The 17,816-nt window shown below is 32.5% G+C and overlaps 7 protein-coding genes across 7 annotated transcripts; 1 reads left to right on the plus strand and 6 right to left on the minus strand.

Moving 5' to 3' along the window:
• Window positions 1-44: 44 nt before the first annotated feature.
• On the minus strand, window positions 45-3,908 carry BX664DRAFT_271447 (uncharacterized protein). Its single transcript, XM_051541146.1, has 6 exons — window positions 3,474-3,908; window positions 3,294-3,409; window positions 2,822-3,172; window positions 2,497-2,750; window positions 838-2,404; window positions 45-758 (listed from the first exon to the last, which is right to left on the minus strand). Exons 1-6 carry the CDS (start codon window positions 3,769-3,771, stop codon window positions 198-200), a joined length of 3,147 nt encoding a protein of 1,048 aa, XP_051404267.1. The 5' UTR covers window positions 3,772-3,908; the 3' UTR covers window positions 45-197.
• Window positions 3,909-4,102: 194 nt separating this feature from the next.
• Window positions 4,103-5,738, minus strand: BX664DRAFT_319353 (uncharacterized protein). Its single transcript, XM_051542926.1, has 2 exons — window positions 5,604-5,738; window positions 4,103-5,505 (listed from the first exon to the last, which is right to left on the minus strand). Exons 1-2 carry the CDS (start codon window positions 5,659-5,661, stop codon window positions 4,115-4,117), a joined length of 1,449 nt encoding a protein of 482 aa, XP_051404268.1. The 5' UTR covers window positions 5,662-5,738; the 3' UTR covers window positions 4,103-4,114.
• A 1,747-nt stretch (window positions 5,739-7,485) lies between these two features.
• Window positions 7,486-10,316, minus strand: BX664DRAFT_319354 (uridine kinase). Its single transcript, XM_051542927.1, has 16 exons — window positions 10,232-10,316; window positions 10,094-10,105; window positions 9,983-10,026; window positions 9,840-9,873; window positions 9,677-9,778; window positions 9,377-9,596; window positions 9,255-9,297; window positions 9,136-9,185; window positions 8,990-9,058; window positions 8,740-8,910; window positions 8,585-8,673; window positions 8,301-8,508; window positions 8,169-8,222; window positions 8,024-8,095; window positions 7,785-7,938; window positions 7,486-7,682 (listed from the first exon to the last, which is right to left on the minus strand). The coding sequence occupies exons 1-16, from the start codon at window positions 10,279-10,281 to the stop codon at window positions 7,657-7,659; spliced, it is 1,398 nt and encodes a 465-aa protein (XP_051404269.1). The 5' UTR covers window positions 10,282-10,316; the 3' UTR covers window positions 7,486-7,656.
• A 167-nt stretch (window positions 10,317-10,483) lies between these two features.
• BX664DRAFT_271454 (endoplasmic reticulum vesicle transporter-domain-containing protein) lies at window positions 10,484-12,191 on the minus strand. Its single transcript, XM_051541147.1, has 6 exons — window positions 12,032-12,191; window positions 11,788-11,946; window positions 11,613-11,729; window positions 11,047-11,532; window positions 10,839-10,976; window positions 10,484-10,758 (listed from the first exon to the last, which is right to left on the minus strand). The coding sequence occupies exons 1-6, from the start codon at window positions 12,129-12,131 to the stop codon at window positions 10,565-10,567; spliced, it is 1,194 nt and encodes a 397-aa protein (XP_051404270.1). The 5' UTR covers window positions 12,132-12,191; the 3' UTR covers window positions 10,484-10,564.
• Window positions 12,192-12,465: 274 nt separating this feature from the next.
• BX664DRAFT_319359 (uncharacterized protein) lies at window positions 12,466-14,638 on the minus strand. Its single transcript, XM_051542928.1, has 6 exons — window positions 14,562-14,638; window positions 14,425-14,495; window positions 14,147-14,343; window positions 13,852-14,077; window positions 13,685-13,718; window positions 12,466-13,614 (listed from the first exon to the last, which is right to left on the minus strand). Exons 1-6 carry the CDS (start codon window positions 14,614-14,616, stop codon window positions 12,677-12,679), a joined length of 1,521 nt encoding a protein of 506 aa, XP_051404271.1. The 5' UTR covers window positions 14,617-14,638; the 3' UTR covers window positions 12,466-12,676.
• Window positions 14,639-14,687: 49 nt separating this feature from the next.
• BX664DRAFT_319362 (PI31 proteasome regulator N-terminal-domain-containing protein) lies at window positions 14,688-16,337 on the minus strand. The gene is made up of 8 exons (XM_051542929.1): window positions 16,171-16,337; window positions 15,918-16,075; window positions 15,647-15,855; window positions 15,473-15,586; window positions 15,342-15,401; window positions 15,166-15,285; window positions 14,940-15,093; window positions 14,688-14,859 (listed from the first exon to the last, which is right to left on the minus strand). The coding sequence occupies exons 1-8, from the start codon at window positions 16,331-16,333 to the stop codon at window positions 14,836-14,838; spliced, it is 1,002 nt and encodes a 333-aa protein (XP_051404272.1). The 5' UTR covers window positions 16,334-16,337; the 3' UTR covers window positions 14,688-14,835.
• A 169-nt stretch (window positions 16,338-16,506) lies between these two features.
• On the plus strand, window positions 16,507-17,680 carry BX664DRAFT_319365 (uncharacterized protein). Its single transcript, XM_051542930.1, has one exon. It carries the CDS (start codon window positions 16,608-16,610, stop codon window positions 17,622-17,624), a length of 1,017 nt encoding a protein of 338 aa, XP_051404273.1. The 5' UTR covers window positions 16,507-16,607; the 3' UTR covers window positions 17,625-17,680.
• The last annotated feature ends 136 nt before the right edge of the window (window positions 17,681-17,816 follow it).

Here is a 17,816-nt window from a genome sequence, read left to right on the forward strand (position 1 = left end):
TTTTGTATAGTCAATAAAAACAAGTTTGTTTTTTTTTTATTATTATTATAATCACATATGTAGTAGTCAAGGCTGTTTTTTTTTTTATTGATTCATTGTTTTGATAAAAGGTAAAAAAGAATAATAATAAACAAACTATATTATATATACAAGGGGGGGGACTAGCTAAGTACTGCTTTGAACAGGCATAAAAGTATTCAAGGAGATGACACATGATGCAATGCTTCCGGAGCATTGGTAGATTTTGACACCCAGGTGTAAGATGAAGAAGGTGTAGGAAGAATGGAGGAATGACCAGAATCCAAAGTTGTTGATTCGCTTGTGTTGTTTTTGTTGTTCAGATCATTTTCCTTATTGTCAATGGATTCATCAGAAACTTGATTGGATCGAAGTGGGGAGCTTCCACCTGGCAAATGAGTAGTGGCACTGGCAGACTTTAGTTTGTCAGAGTCTAGTGTTGTTGTAGAAGGTGAGGTGGTATGAGGGCGAGAAGGTACAAAATATTCCAAAGGAGATGGTGGTAATGGATCGACAACAGGTTCCAATGTGGTTGATGGCGTTTTGGTTGGTAAGGAAGAGACTTCATTTGCCGAAGATCCCATGTTTGGAGTAGCCGAGCCTTGTCTGTTGCCGCTGCTTTGCACGTTGTTTCCTAACGATCGTCTTAATCGATCCAATTCACGTTTCAAGCTATCATTTTCCTTTTGTAGTTGTTCCCTTTCCTTGCATGATACCTGAAGCAAATATTGAAGATGATCCTAACGAATATAATACAAGTTAATACATATGATCAGAAGAGACAAAAAAAAAAAAAAAAAAAAAAAAAAAAAAGCTTACAAAAGTATGAGAAATTTCATTACTGAGAGAGCCAGAACGTGATCGCACACCATCATGAACCTTGTTATCATTTATATTGAATTTCGTGGTGGATGAAGAAGAAGAAGGAGGCTGTTGTCCAGTGAGAAGTGACAATCCAGATAGCATATCGTGCAATAAAACTTTTTGAGCTTCGGCTTGTTTGTAGAGATTTTCCATATGATAGTAGACCATTGATGGTACAGAAGGATCAAAGAATCTCGAAGATTGACCACGGGAAAAAGAGGAGTTTGGAGAGTAAGATGATACAGATGATTGAGGTGATTCCATGTAGCCAGTAGAATCCTTATCGAACTTCATATCACCAATACCAGATAATTGGAAACGACCTTTCTTTCGACCTTCTGACAAGATAGTAGAATTGGGAGTATCGTGGGATAATAAACTTGATTCTCTTGATAAACTAGAAGCTGGTTCTTGTCCATGCCAAGTGCCTTCATTTTTAGTTCCAGAATCATCTTTTGCTACAGAGAATCGACTGACTTTACCATTGGGTAAACTACCACAGACGGATGGATTTCTTGAAAGAGGTAAAGACTCAGGTAATACTACTTTTTCCGTAGTGGCCATAGGAGAATGATGCACAGCAAATCTTGATTTTCGTAAACTGTCACTACTACCAACACGAGCGACTGGAGTAGATTTGATATCATGTGGATCCATCGATGGCGTTGTTATTGGCGTAGCTGTTGGCTTTGCGATGACGGCAGTTGTTGTATTCCCACTAGGTATAGATGAATCCGAATTACCACTTTCCAAAGAAGGTGTTGATACCGAGGCTGTCCGTTGTGAGGTTTGATTGACACTAAATCGACCTTTCTTAACTTCTTGACCAGAAACTGATGATGTTGATGATGATGATATAGGTGGAGTAGCAGTGGCTCCAGAAATACCTAAGCCAACACCTTCCTTTTCAGTTGGACTAAATAAAGTGGCTGAGAGTTGTGGTATTGATTGTTCGTTGATAGATGACATGGAATGTTGATTTGTTGGAGCTGCATTAAGCTGTTCGATTTGATTTTCGCCAACGACAAACCTTGATTTTCTATGAGGTGTAGGTACAATAAGATCAGGAGAAGTGGATTTGCTTGATGGGGAAGTGGATGAATCAGGTACTTCAATAGGAGATGATTTATCATTGTGTTGAGGTAATGATTTGATAACAACGTTTCCAAAAGAGATATGCTTTTTGTTTCCAGGTGTCGTTGGAGAAGTAGAAGTATCATCTGTTGCAGTTGCAGTTGCAGTTGTTGTTGTTGTTGTTGGTTGGGGCGGTGGTGGTGGTGATGTTGTTGTTGTAGTAGTAGTAGTTGTAGGAGTCGTTATGTTTTTGGTGGCATCTTCATTGTCAGAAAGGGTATCGAAATCCCATTGATCTGTTGATTCAAAAGTGATATGTTTTTGAGGGACTTTTTTATGTGGTCGACGATCCAAAGCTGGTACATGAGTCAAAACACTTTTCATCAAAAAATCCTTTCTTTTGGCTTGTCGAAAGAATGGATGTTGTAATAATTTTTCGGCTGTAGGTCTAACATCATGATAATGATAATAATAATAAAATAAATAAATAAATTGGAATGATACTATTACATATATATATATATATATATCATTAGTTACCTTTTTTTGGGATCTTTTTGTAAACAAGTATCAATCATTTCCTTGATCATTTTGGAGAACTTGTGTTTGGCATTTTCACGAGACAGAGTGGGAGGATCTTGAGATAGAGTCATCATAAGTACCTTCATGGGAGAATATTTCGCAAAGGGCGCGTGACCAGTAGCTAATTCGATAGCTGTAATGCCAAAACTCCATATATCTGCTTTGAAATCATATCCAGCTTGTTCCATCACTTCAGGTGCCATCCAACAGGGCTTTGTAAAAGAAGAGAGTATGATTTAAACTAAATCCATAATACCTTTTTTTTTTTTTTTTGTAAACTTACTGTGCCAACAAAGGTTTTCCGAACTTCATTATTTTCAGTTAAAGAACTTGAGACACCAAAATCAGCCAACTGTACCAAACCATATTCATCCATCAATAAATTTCCTGCTTTGACATCTCGATGAATATGACCATTCTTGTGTAAATAGATTAATCCTTCCAATGCTTGTTTCAAAATTGTGGCAATAGTGATTTCATCAAATCCATCAGGGTAAGAAGTTTTCATTATATCCAAACAAGATCCAGCAGATAAATAAGGTGTGATGATATATAATTTGGAACCACTAACAAAGGAGCCATAGACACGTAAAACATTAGGGTGTTTCGATAAAGCCATCAAAGCCGTTTCACGCTAACAGGAAAAAAAAAAAAGAGAGAGAGAGAGAGAAAGAGAAAGAGATTTAATAAATAAAGGAAAGAACTATAGATTGATTTTCTTAAAAAAAAAAAAAAAAAAGAAAAGAAAAACTTACTCGAAGTTCGTCAATTTGGTTTCTTTCAAACATGTCCAGATCAATCACCTTCATTGCTACTTTTCTATTGCTTGGTTTGTAAAGCGCAGCATATACGACAGCAGAAGAGCCATAACCTTAAAAAAAATAGAGAAGAGATTAAGTAAGAGTAATATGAAAGTAATAAAAAAAAATACTTACCAATCGGTTCTTTAAGTTCATAGTCTTCAGGTTTGTTTGATAACTGGGCATCGGAGAGTTGGTTCAAGGATTGAGCAGATAAAGGAGATTCTTCGTGATGGTGATGATGATGAAGACTGGGCAAACGAGATAAAAGATTATCATTGGTGGTATTTCTTCTGGTAGGAGTAGGTTGTTGAGGATTTAAAGCGGGAGATTCCAATAAACCTCTCATAATACTGTTGGATCTAGAACGACTTGGGGTATGAGGAGGACTATTTGCCCTACTGCTACTACCACTATTATTCACCTGTGCCATTACAAGCGATTCTTTTTTAGAAAAAAAAAAGGAAGTAGAAGTTTATATATATATACAAAGGAAGGTGTAACAATGAAGAATATGCTATGGAATTTTGTTGTGGAACAAAGAGGAATACAATAGAGAGAGAAAAAAAAAGTTTAAGATGTTGGAGAGAAACAAAAAAAATATTTTTTTTTCTTGGTCCGTCCTTCGTCATTTCACTTTCCGCCTCGCTTTCTTTTTTTCTTTTTTTTTTTGCTGTAAAAAAAAAAAAGGGTCATCCGATCACATTCATCAAAAATATCATCATACTGCCAAAAAAAGACATTCACGAGACAAAACCAAAAAAAAAAAAAAAAAACTAATATTTTATTGAATTTGATTTTGATTGAATTTGTATATATTGAGGTTGTTGTTGTACAAGGGTGTCATCACTTTCACTATGAGATCTTTTTAATGATCCATCTTCTTGTCGATCTTCATCCCCCCATCCTTCAGTCAATCCAAGTTGAATAGTCACTCGAGCAAATTGATAAGGTTGATCCACATGTAAACGATTCGATCGATCATGTATAGGAAAAGAAGCTTGTTGAATACCCAATGGACACCATCCTTTCAATCTTACCATAGCTTTACCAATTGTATGTTCCAATTGTGTTGTTTTATCCATTAATACTAAACATATTTCAATCTGACCTTGATGAGAAAGCCATTGTTGTAAATCGTGTAAATGACCTTGTAAAGCAAGACACATGGGTGGATCTGTGATTTGCCATGAATTTCCTGTTGTATACACATGATGCTTCACTTGCCATTCTGAGAATGTATATTGTAAAAAGTTCCGTGTATCGAGAGTACGAAGTTTAGATGGTATCAAAGACATAACTGCTGTAGCTTCCACAATCCGTAAAACAAAACTATATCTCTGTGATCCATTCCCAATTTGAAGATAAGTTAATTGATCTTTTTTTCGATGACAAACTTGAAGAGAGGTAGTTGTACTGGAAAGTGATGGTGTTGGAGAAGGTGATGTTGATAATGGTGATGTTGGTGTTGATATAGCATTGATCCATTGTTTCTTAACATGATGATGATGATGTAGTAAAGAAGAAGTTGGTGGTGGTGTTTGTTGTTTTACTTGGTGAGAATCATCATCATCATCATCAGTATCCCTTGATGATGAATTTGTTGTTAAACAATCACTTGTATCAGCTGAATATATTTCCAATCCTAATTCATCTTCCATTTGTTTGTTGTGTATGATTGGATTCCTTAGAGGAGTAGCTACTTGTCTATGTCGTTCACCAGCAGGAGGTGGCATGTCAACAATAAATAATCCAGCCTTGATCTGTGCACGACTCATCCCTTCTTTTGTAATTGGTTTCCATTCCCCTTTGTCGACTACATAATTCTTGACTATACTGAGTGATCGTTCACCTTGTACCATTTTAATGATTTTTGCTTGATCCACTCGTAAACTTGCTAAACCTATTTCTTTTGTGTCGCCTTGTTCTGCCATAGCTCTTATCTGTAAAGTCACTTGAGCTTGTCGTCGCCTTAGTCGTCGTAGAAGTTTTGCCGATAAAAAGTAGACTAAAGTGGTACGCCATTGAGGATCGGATACGAGTTTAGTTGGTTTGGTAGAAATAATAGTTGGTGGTGGTATGAGGTCGCCTACTGTTTCTGGTAAGTGAAGTTCTAAACGACTATGAATAAAAAGATCACGATCTCCAAGTGAAGGAAAACCAATACCTAATTAGAAAAAAAAAAAAAGAAGACTCAGTAACTAAAAAAGAAAAAAAAATCCATCTTGTTTCATATTAACTTAATAATATGATTCATATGTGTACCTTCTTCAATAGCCACTAATAACGCATGGTGACACGTTTTTGTTAAGATTAAAGTCATGAATAGTAAAGAATGGTGGCAAATAAAAATAAAGCAAAAAAAAAAAAAACAAATATAGATAGTTGCGGAAAAAAAAAAGATAAAGAGAGAACAAACAGCGAAAACAATAATAATAAAAAAAAAAAATAAAAAAAAGTGAGAGAGAGAAAAAAAAAAAAAAGTGAGGAGTTAGAAAAAAGGGGAAAAGGATACACAAAAACATTGTATTGACACACACACATACAAAAATCTATCTTACCTATTATTTCATTTCATAGCAAAATCATCCTAGTTTAAAAGGAGAAAAAAATAAGTTTTAACCTGACTCAGTAATTTCATAATGAAAATATGGAACTTACTTACTTAATCCCTAATGATATCTCTTAATTGGTTACTTTTTCTATAATTCACTACCCTGACTAAATAACTAAACAAAGAAAAAAAAATATCAAAATGTTTTAATATTTTTTAATGCACTACTTTTTTTTTTCTTTTATGCATGTAGAATTTTGGACCCTTTTTCATATTTATATAATATAATTATCTAAAAATCTTTTGATAAAGTTGTAATTGCGGAGACCCAATAAAGGATGATCCTTTCATACTATATCTTTTCAATCAAAAAAGAAAAAAATATATAGTAAAATTTATTATCATTATTCAATATTTATTTCCATACATCATCATTATCTCTTCTTTTAGAAATATTTTTTTTTTATTCTATTTATTGATAATCTTTTGATTTTGTCATATTATTCACAAATTTTGACTTTTATACAGCCTATCTAAATCCAATATATCAAATTCATCGATTTCACATAATAAATATAAATCATCACTTTCATACCTTTAATGTCTATTGACATCATCCATCAGTTAGTACAATATACTGCAGATAGGTGATTACCAATTACAACCAAAAGAGGATTTAATCCATCAGATAATAACATCTTTTTAGAGTATAGAATGAAGAAAATATGAAAGAAAAGGGAAAAAAAAAAAAAGGAAATTTGATTAGCACAAAGAGAGACACATTTTTATACACATTGTAAGCTACTATATTTGGATGATGAACAACTTTTTTTATATAAAAGAAAAAAAAAATTACAAGCACAATCATCATCCATCATCTTCTATCATCATTATCAAATGAAACATTTGAATAAAAGTAAATCGTGTCTTTAGACCTCTTCGTACATTTCCATTTTATGAACAAATCATTTTGGTGGCGATCTGTGGCAAATTGACAACGAAATCCCTTTGTCTCCTTTTTCAAATTCACTATGACATCTTTATGTATCTAAAAATGATCATTCAAGTGTGAAGAAAAAAAGGCCACATATTTCTTTTTTTTTTTTTTTTGAACATTGATAATAATGATATGGATTATCATCATTGAAAAAAAAAGAAACCAATGATATGGATTCATTATATGTTAAGGTCAATTGGCCATAATGAAAATCCACAAAAAGACGCAGGGGGGAATCAATGAATATGATGAAATGTCTAGAAACTATCATTATGTAATATGAAAATGACATTTATTGCCTTTTTATTTGGCGCTTCACATCAACATTTTTACCTGTGATCTCCTCCCTTTCCCCTATAAGTAGGTGAAAACCTTATTTGATTTAAGATGTTCACTCGATGATATGTTGTAACACTCAAAAAAAAAAAAAAAAAAAACAAGGCAATCAGGCTAAATACAATTGCAATACAAAGGGAAAGAGTTACCATCATCCCTCCTCTCTCATCATAATCATTCATCATTACTCTTCGACCATTGTCACACATCAGATATCATTTTGCCATTCATATGATATCAACATCATGAATTACAACACATATAAAAAAATGATTTTTATTCATGCTTCCGATAAAAACCAAAACTAACACAGGCTAAGATAATAAAAGATTTCTACATCCATATATGTAATTCAAGACCATCCACATGTCTAAAATGTAATCACCATAAAAGAAACAACAACAACAAAAAAGTCATCCAGAGAAATTCTATCATAATTCAGTTCCAAAGTACCGATCTATTGAATAATAATAATAAAAACAAGATAATAAGTCTCAAATATATCAATATATATATAATATATATATATATATATATATATATATGATGATGAACTTACCCCCAAAGTTGCCAATACCAGGTTCAATCCATAATTTTTCTTTTGACAATACTGGATCTACCATTGAAGTCACAATTTTAACCTTAGGGAATGCTTTCTTGATCACATTCAAACCAATAGGGGCGGATAAGAAGCTCAAGAAGATAATATTTTGCTAAATAAATAAAAAAAAAAAAAAAAAAGAAGAGATACATGAACTTTTCATGTACTTCTGTTGTTATATATAAAAAGTTTCTTACTTCCGGCACTTCATGATCTAATAAAACTCGAATGGCCATCAAACCTGCTGCACCAGTACCAATAGTTGCATCCTATAGATAAATAAAAAGTTGAATAGAATTAGGAAAGAACAAGTTAAAATAGGGGTTTTTTTTTTTAATTTACCATAAGTAAAACATGACGTTGTCTGACATCCTGTGGTAATTTGCAGTAATGTAACTATAAAACAAATCAATATCAGTTATTGTAAAATCCTCCTTGTTGTTTCTTGAGGGATAATAAAAAACAAAAAAATACCTGAGGTTCTCCAGTACTTGGATCAGTTTGAATCAACAATTTCCCAATGATCACATCATTGCACACACGTCGTAATCCTTCTTCCATGGTACCACCAGCACGTAAAATAGAAACACCACAGATTTGAGATGTAAATGCTAGGCCATGATATGGTTTACCTATAGGAGTTGTCACTGTCGTTTCTTCTGAAGGCAGCAAACCTAAACCACTATTTTCATATAATTCAAAAAAAAAAAAGGATGAGACATTCTATTCATTGTTTTTTTTTTCTTTTCTGTATTTACCATTCCACAATCAATTTTGATAATCTCTCAGAATAAAACACAAATTCGTCTCTTGGAGTATTCTTGTCACGCAAAATTGTATGCATTCCCTACATCCAACAAATATATTTATGAATCTATATCACTGATTATATCTATATTCTTTTTGTACTTACTCTAATTTGATTGGTAGGAGGTAACACGGTCACTTCTTCGGGTATTTCATGACTAAAGGAAGAATTGGCCAAGTCCCACCGTAAATGAAGCTCTTTTTCATTCAATTGGCGTTGTACATGTTTGGTAATCAAATCGATAGCTACTACATTTTCCAGACCACGAGGAACGATCTATCAAGTTTTGAAACAATAGTGATCATAATTAGTTTCAGTCTTTTTTTTTTTTAATTGAATTGCTTGATATACTTACCACATCTGCATATTTCACAGTAGGATGGACATGATCATCATAAGATGGCTTGACAAATCGTGTATATTGCTATTACGATGATGAAGAATAAGAAAAGAAAAGAAAATGGTTAGATTTATATGTACAATCTGTTAAATAAAACTTACGTCCAGAATGCCCTGAAGATCACGACCACGTTCAGCAATATCTCGTTGTACTATAATAATAATCAACGTCATTAAATGATACCAAATCTCTACTTTTCTTTTCTTATCATTCATCTTACATCGTCTAGCCAAGCGGATATCAGCATCGGTATCAACAAAGATCTATGAATTTAAAAAAAAAAAAAAAAAAAAAAAAAAGGATGAACATACTGATCAAAGGGTCCATTTTTCTTCCCTTTACTTTTAAATCCATCAAGTCACGAATCTTTTGATCATAAAGTGCAAAAATTCCTTCAAAGATAATAACATTGGCACCATAGATAGAAGTTGTCTTGTCTTCACGAGCATGTTTTGAGAAGTTGTAGATAGGAAGTTCGATTGATTTACCATTTTTCAATTTGCAGAGACATTCATATAATAAATCATAGTCAAAAGCAGAAGGATGATCAAAATCAAAATTACTATATATATAAAGAAAAAAAAAAGACAATGTTTGGATGTGTGAGTATAATTCAATCCTATTCTATTTTTTTAAACTTACTTTTGGTGAGCTAAAGCACTTTGTTCTGCAGTCAAGACGTTGTAGAAAGAATCCATAGAGATAATAACCACCCAAGGTACATTCAAATTCTTCAAGATACGTCTTAGTCAAAGTGAAAAGTTGTTAGTCCATTCCTCCTCTTTGTACCTTTCTATATACTTACTCGGCTACACTTGTCTTTCCACTTCCACTACCACCTAATTAGTCAAGTAGAAATATATATATATATATATATATATATAAATGAAGTACTTTTTAGTCTTTCTCGCGTTCCCAAAGTCTTATTCTTCTTTGTTGTTGACTTACCGGCAATACCAATGACATAAGTTTTTGTATTGGATCCATCCGCTCTAATCATGAAAAGAAGAAGAACGTAATAAATATCAAAAATAGTTTTCGATTTTTCTTTTATCTCACCGGAACCATGGGCTAATCCAAAGAGAAAGTTTAACCAAAATAAAAGGAACAGAGTATGAGTAATTAGTTACTTCTTTATATCTTTTTTATTATTCTTATTATTATTCACTTGACAATACTCATATTGAATTTGATTACCTTCTTCCAGAAGAGCATATTTGAAATACCTTATTCTTTTGATGATTCATACTACTATTGGAAGGTAGATCAAAGTTTAAGGAAGAGAAAAAGAAGGATACTCGATTTCATGCCAACATCCCGCCACTCAAAAATTTTTTTTCTCACTGCCAAAACAGATGATTGGGCTTCGCTGAGTTTTTGTGCTTGAAATACTTAATTTTGTATGTTATAAATAGAAAAGATATAAACAAAAGCAGAGAAATACATAAAGATATTGACAAAAGGAATTCAAATAGGTTTATTTTATTTTATTTGATAGACGAGAATAGATATGATATATATATATATATATTATAGTGCTTTTCCTAGTTCTACTTTGCGTTTGAATGATCGTTCGGCTCGATAGACCACACTATCTACCAAGCCTGCAACAGTAAAGATGCCACCTATAATACCAACAAGACTTGTGATAAGACTAATAAGTGATGGTTGATTTTCCCGGTAAATGATTTGCATTGGTGATATATCCATCATGAAAAACACACCTAAAATAATAAATAAATAAATAAAAAATGAATTAGTATATATCATTTCTATTTCTCTCTCTCTATATATATATATTTACCAGGAAGATCTCCAGAGTAAGGAGCAAGGACACGTTCTTCAGAAGTAAATGAATATTGATTAGTGTAAATAGAGTTGCCTCGCAAGGGTATCAATTCAGTTGAGACAATTTTCAAAAAGTATTGGTAGCTAGTTTGTACTACAGAAATCAAAAAAAAAAAAAAATGCATATATGAGTACCAAATAAATAAATAAACAAGTATACTTGCCTTGATCAGTTATTTTTGTTGTTCCACCCAAAGGATTAGTGATTGTCAAAAGGGATTCAGGAATATCACCAGTCTCAATAGGACCAAATTTGAGTTGATGAATTTGATGAGATAAATCAAAAGAGTGACCATCAGGAGCACCAGCCAAGAAGGATTGAATATCATGAAGATGCATATGATCATTTGTAAATGCTTGACCAGGAGCAATATGGAAATTGCCACGAATCTTGTTCACTGATAGTCGTCCATTCAGATTACAACCTTCATTGGAGTGATGTTCAAATAATTCTTTCCAATTTTCACGTACACATTGTTCAATTTTATCCGTATCACCAAGTCCCCAGCCCATCTTGACATAAGCTTCACGTACATCCCCACATGTAGGACAACATCCATCTTCTCGTACAGATACCGCACCATAACAACTTCCACATTCATCCTTTGCTTGTAATGCTTGTTGTAATACATGAGTTTTGTCACCCAATTCTAACCAAAAAAAAAAAAAAAAGAAGGTATCTCAATACTATTATCTAACTACCAACATGTTTTTTTTTAGTGTCACTTACGGTATTCTTTTTCTGTATCAATGATTTGACCCATGGCATCTAATCGTACCTTATAAACATTATGTGTAAGTCCAGAAAGATGTTCACCAGAATCATCCATGACATCCAAACTCAACACTAAAATAATGAGAATAGATATATCAGTTTAAGAAGTTATAACTAGCAACCAACTTACTATGACAAGGCATATGAGGAAAGGTCACATTGAAGTTGATGGTGAGTTTTTCTTTTCGTCCTTTATCCACAATAAGACTTGGTCGCCAAGTAGGTGTTGTATATGTCAGGATTTCGGAAATGACAAGGTATCCTATCAGTAAAATGCTAATAATGGTGACTGGGAAAGGAAAAAAAAAAAAAAAAAGAAAAAAAGATATAGGTTTGTGTAAATTATCAAGATGGGAAGTTTGTAGTTGTCTTACCTGTGGCTCCTGTTGTTGTTTTGACACGAAAGTCATCTAATGTCTTTGCATAGGCATCGAACTGACGAAATTTCAAAAATACAGATCCCTGCTTCGCCATGAACAGCCACCAAATAAATATAGAAATAAAGTGAACGGAGAGAGTAAGGGAAGAGGGTAATGAAGAAAGAAAGAGAGAGAGAAAAAAAAAAAAAAAAAAAAAAGGAATGGGAAAGAACATTGAAGTCCAATGTCTGGATCATTTTCATTTCCCGCCTATTCAACAAAATTGATCACCATAAGCAGTATACAGTTTGTTCATTGATAGATGACAAAGTTTCAGAAATAAGCAAAAATAGGAAATAAAATATAGTAAGGATAGAAAATAGATGACAGAAGAAAAAAAAAATATAGTTGTCGGATAATCCAAATTGAATACGAGAACAAGAAGAAGAAGAAGAAGAAAAAGAAAACAAGTGAAGCATTTTATATAAAAATAATATCTAAAATAATCTATACTAAAGTTTCCAGAATAGCTTGAAGTTCGTCAGCATGGTATTGAGGTTTCAATGATAAAGAATCACCTTCAACTGAAATACACTTAATTCCCAATTTTTCGACTCTTTCTACATCGACAGGTATTTCTATGTAAATATAAAAGAAAGATTAATAGGGTGGAGATAAATATATAATAGATATTAAATAAAGCTTACCCGAGTTTTTCAAATAAATCAGATGAGTAATAAATGAATTGGGAGGACTATTGGGAATAAGTTGAGCTGGAAAAGGTGGCGTACGATAACCAGAAGTAGGTGTTGAATCTGATGTTTGCAAAGGTTGTAAATTGGGTTGATTTCGTTTCATTTTGGAGTTTAACATTCGAGATAGTGATTCAGAAGTATTTTCTTGATATAATGTTGATTGTTGATATAAAGATGTTGTTGATGACAATGAAGGTGGAGGTGGAGGAGGCCATTGTCGAAATCCATGATCTACTGGTCTAGGACAAGCATCTTGTTGGTAATAATGACCTGATGCCAACATTGTTTCATCCACATGAGTATCATAATAATCGTGTCGTGCGTCGATCAATTGACTTTCGTTCAATGCATTAGTGATAGTGCCAATAAAGTCCATAGCTGTGTAACCATCTGTTTCCCGATCAGGTGTACCATTCAAAAGCAGAATCTTGTATTTCAGAGTTGTTGATTCTCTGATGGCATTTCCAACTCCACGTAAGATAAGACAAGGTAGAATAGAGGTATATAACGAACCAATTGAATAGACAAGTGTATTCCCTTCTGATAAATGAGCGATCACCTTTGGATTTGGTAATGGATAAATTTCTTGACCGTATTCATTCATATAATAGATTCTTCTTATAGCTGCAGGTAGCTTTTCTTCTGTCACCTTGGAGAAGACCAAATTTTCATTTTCATTTCCATCATCACCATCAGCATTGGCTTGTATGGGCGAATTTGGTAATGCCAATTTGGAGAATGCGTCGATTGGATTCATCATACGTCGAGAATGATTGGAACTATGTTCACCTGGATGACTGATTTCACATTGTCCTCGAAGGGTTTGTCCATTTTCCAAAATAGCTATAAAAAAGATAATCCGTCAATAATTATGATAATGATAATAAAAACTCTTTTTTTTTTTAATCTTTACCTGCAATTGCTGCTGTATGATTGGTATTGATTACCTACCAAAAAAAAAAAAAAAAAAAAAAAAAAAGAGTTGGGCAATCAAACATGAAATACATTTAGACAAGTGAATATAACAGAAAAGTAAAGCATCCTCTTTTTTCTTATTTTTTTTTTTTTTTTTTTGCTTACTGGTACTACAGTCGTGGGTTCATTGATGCCAGTGATGGCAGCAAATAAAAAGATAGCAGCCTCTAATGAGCCAAAAAAGAGTCTTGCACCAGTCAAAAAGAAGTTACCAATGGAACCATTCCGAAAGTTGAAATGTTTATGAGCTCGTTTTAGGATTTCGCTATTGAATGCTACCAAAAATCCACGTATGGTTTCCTTCTTTTCAATTGATATTTGATTCCAAAGTCTAAAATTCAAAAAAAAAAAAAAAAAAGATATAAGTATATGAGATGGTATTAGTAAAGTCAATTATTACCTATGTCTTCCTTCAACAATGATAGACCATTCGTCACGAATACTATGTTCATCACCAAGACTAGGTAATCTATAACTCATAAGTTCCTTGATCGCTAAACGTTCTTGTGCATGAGGTCCATCCGTCTTTATAAGTCTTGTCAATCTAGACCGTAAATCGCCAATACTTGGTCCTCCTAAAACACGTAAAAGTTCACTCTAATATAAAACATTAAGGTCAATAAAGAAAAATTCATATGTTTTTATTATTATTATTATTATTATTATTATTATTATTACCGTAGAGCCTCCATTATCACTAACACCTAAGACAAAAACAGTTTTTGAAGTAATAGCTTGGAAAGTACTTGCTATCAAAGAATAACAAAGTAGATAAGGATATATAATTCAAGTTTAAACATTCTCTTTCGACATACTTATGGAGTTGCAAGCTGATCCACCAGAGAATATCACAAAAGAAGGATCGTGCATCGTTCCAAAATATATAAAAAAAAAAAAAAAAAAAAAAAGAAAAAAGTTTATATTATATAGATATAGATAAATTCGGGGGTAGAAAATACGTGGCGTGGTTGGAACAACCCAACGCATAACAAGGCTATTTTTATTGATTTATGAGCTAAACTAACATTGATAAACTACAAAACTATAAACATAATAATCAGAGATAAACTAAAATTATTGATTGATTAACTACATAAACATATCATTAAAACCCTATTGGAGTTATATATAAAAAAAAAAAAGAAAAAAAGGATTTAATAAAAATGATCATTCATAAATTTGAATGTACTTACAGGTGGAGGAAGTTCATCATTATCAGGTTCACCAGGGAATTGACCACCACGACCTTGACCACGCCCACGACCAAATGCACCTCGACCTCTTCTTGTAGGATTTGCACCAAAAGGACCTATAGGATCAAAACGTGCTCCAGGTGGTACAGATCCTCTAAATAAAGAAAATAAGTGTGAATAGAATATTTTCCTTTTCTTTTTTTTTTCTTTTTTTTTTCTTTGTTACCTTGGTAATGGTTGAGGACCACCAAATATATCTGCAGAATCATTATCATCATGATGCCTACCACTAAAGATAGGATGATCCGGACCTACATACATACCACCACCAGGACGACGAAGTGATCTAAATATAGATATTTAGTTAGTTCATTTTAATAAGAAATATTATAATTTACTTACTCTGGTATTCGTACAGGTGCTCCTAGTGGGTTAAGATCATCATCACCTACACTTGGTATGCTATATAATAATAAGTAAGAATAAATAGAATCATAGTCAAATTTATAGTAAATTTTTTTTTCAACGGTTACCCTGAATATGGTTCATCTGGTGAAGTTGGAGTATCAAAAATAGGAGGCCTTATTGGAGGAGGTGACTGGGAAGGAGCCGGTTGAGATGATGATGGTGCTGATTGGGTTGATGTGCTACAAAACAATAGATAAGTAAAAAAAAAAAAAAAAAAAAAAAAAAAATTGATAACTTACGTTGATTGTTCTTCTGTGTAACCAGGTTTTGTTAAGCCAGGAATCAAGCGTTGAATAATGTTGATCTTATAAAGAATCAAAAAATCATTGAATCGAGAAGTAGAAATGAATCCATGAACAAGAGGCTGATCAGAATCTTTCGAATAAGGATAAAATGAAGAAGAAGTATAATCTGCAGGGTTTAATTCCAAAGTGGCTGTTTTATCATCCTAATAAATAATGAAATAAATAAAAATAAAAAAAAAATAAAATAAAATCATCCTTTACTTACGCCAATGCCAAGACCATGTAAAATCCATTTTTCACCTAATTTTATACTTTTGATAATAAAAGTTAAACTTGATTGAGGATGACTATATCGAATTGAATATACGTGAGGACCATGATCATTCCATTCATTTGGTAATATAGTTTTGGTTCCATCACCCTCTAATGCGGAAAGAAAAATAAAGTTTAGACATTAGAAAATGTAGAAAAATTCATGCATAATTATTTTAAAAAAAGAAAAAAAAAGGCTTTGTTACCTTGTCTAGCATCATCACCTAGACCAGCAAACTTGAAACCAACAGCAAGCATAGCACTATGAGATGCAGCCATTAAAGCATCGTACGGTGATTGTAATGAATTTGGTAAGTTTTGTAATATATTGTGCAATATAGAAGAAGGATCTAATACATTAGAAGACATAACGGAATACAGTTTGAAAAGAAAAAGAAAGGAGAAAAAAAAACAAGAATACGCAATAAATGTGGACTGTTTTCAAGCGTGGGACTTTTAAAATGCCGCTTTGTTCCACATAAATTGGCTATTTTTTATTATTATTATTATTACTTCTTTTTTTTTATTATTATTACTTCCTTCTTTTTTCCTTTTTCTTTCCTTTTTGTTTCCTCTTTCCTTTATATATATATATATTGAATAAATTCACTTATTTTCGTTTTATCTATGGTTTTTTGATTAAATGTTTTCTCTCAAACGCAACAAAAAATATGCAACAAATACCATCGAAACTCAGCAAGTATCAAGCAACAAATTATCACGCTTCTTCAACAAACTTACTCATTCCATAACACCTCAACATGAATTAAAAAAACCTTCTATTACCAATCTATCATCATTATTTAAAAGTGATAGTTATATACCAGTGATAAGGCAGGATTCTATATTGGACAAAGACAAATGTTTTGAACGACAACGTTATCACAAAACCAATCAAATAAAAGTCAAAGAAGAATCAACATCATCACAAACGATACCTAGTATTTTAATAAGAAGACCTTCTCTCACAACATCATCATCATCTTCTTCTTCTTTGGTTGAAACATCAAAATACTTCTCATCATCTAGCATTGACAACAAAAACAATAGTAATATCACCAATCCTTCATCAATAAATGGATCATCTAATCTTACAACACATTCTGGTGATCTTACAGCTAAACAATTTGCTGATATTGCCGGTATCAAAATTTTATCTGAAGATGACGGCACTGATGACTCTGAATGGATAAATGATCAAGATGAGGGTGATGATCTATTGGTGGGAAAAGTATCTGCAACACATTTGACCAAAATGACGGATCAAGACAAATCCTCATCCATATGCACTTATTCAACTTTACTTAGTCGAAATGAATCAACTGCATCTAGTCAGTTACGAAAACAATCTTCACTTCAAATTTGGGATTCTGCTTTTTGGCATGATGGATTCAATGAACAATCAAATTCATTATTAAGAAAAACATCTGCTCCACCACAACGACATAAAGACAATCCTATGCCAAATATTATACATGAATTACGAAGGATCAATACCATATCAAATGAATATCTTACAAACCAATATCATCATCAATCTTCTTCTGTACAACACAAACGCTCATGTGTTATTAGGAAAGGACGTTTTGAGATTAGTCTTGAAACAACCGATTCAACCGAACCTGCATCTACCACAACCTCTGGGATTCAATCAAATTAAAGTCAATGGAATCAGATGATTTACGCCCTGGATCATCGGTTAGTCAAGAATTAAATCATTTACATTCAAGATTATATTCTCTTTTCTTTTCTTTCTTTCTTTTTTTTTTTTTTATCTCAACTATATATATATATATATATATATATTGATCACAAATTTAATTGACATTTATATCCATTCATCAATATTATA

This window comes from Halteromyces radiatus (assembly GCF_025201355.1).
Source record: "Halteromyces radiatus strain CBS 162.75 chromosome Unknown BX664scaffold_1, whole genome shotgun sequence".
In the NCBI taxonomy this organism is placed as follows: domain Eukaryota; kingdom Fungi; phylum Mucoromycota; class Mucoromycetes; order Mucorales; family Cunninghamellaceae; genus Halteromyces; species Halteromyces radiatus.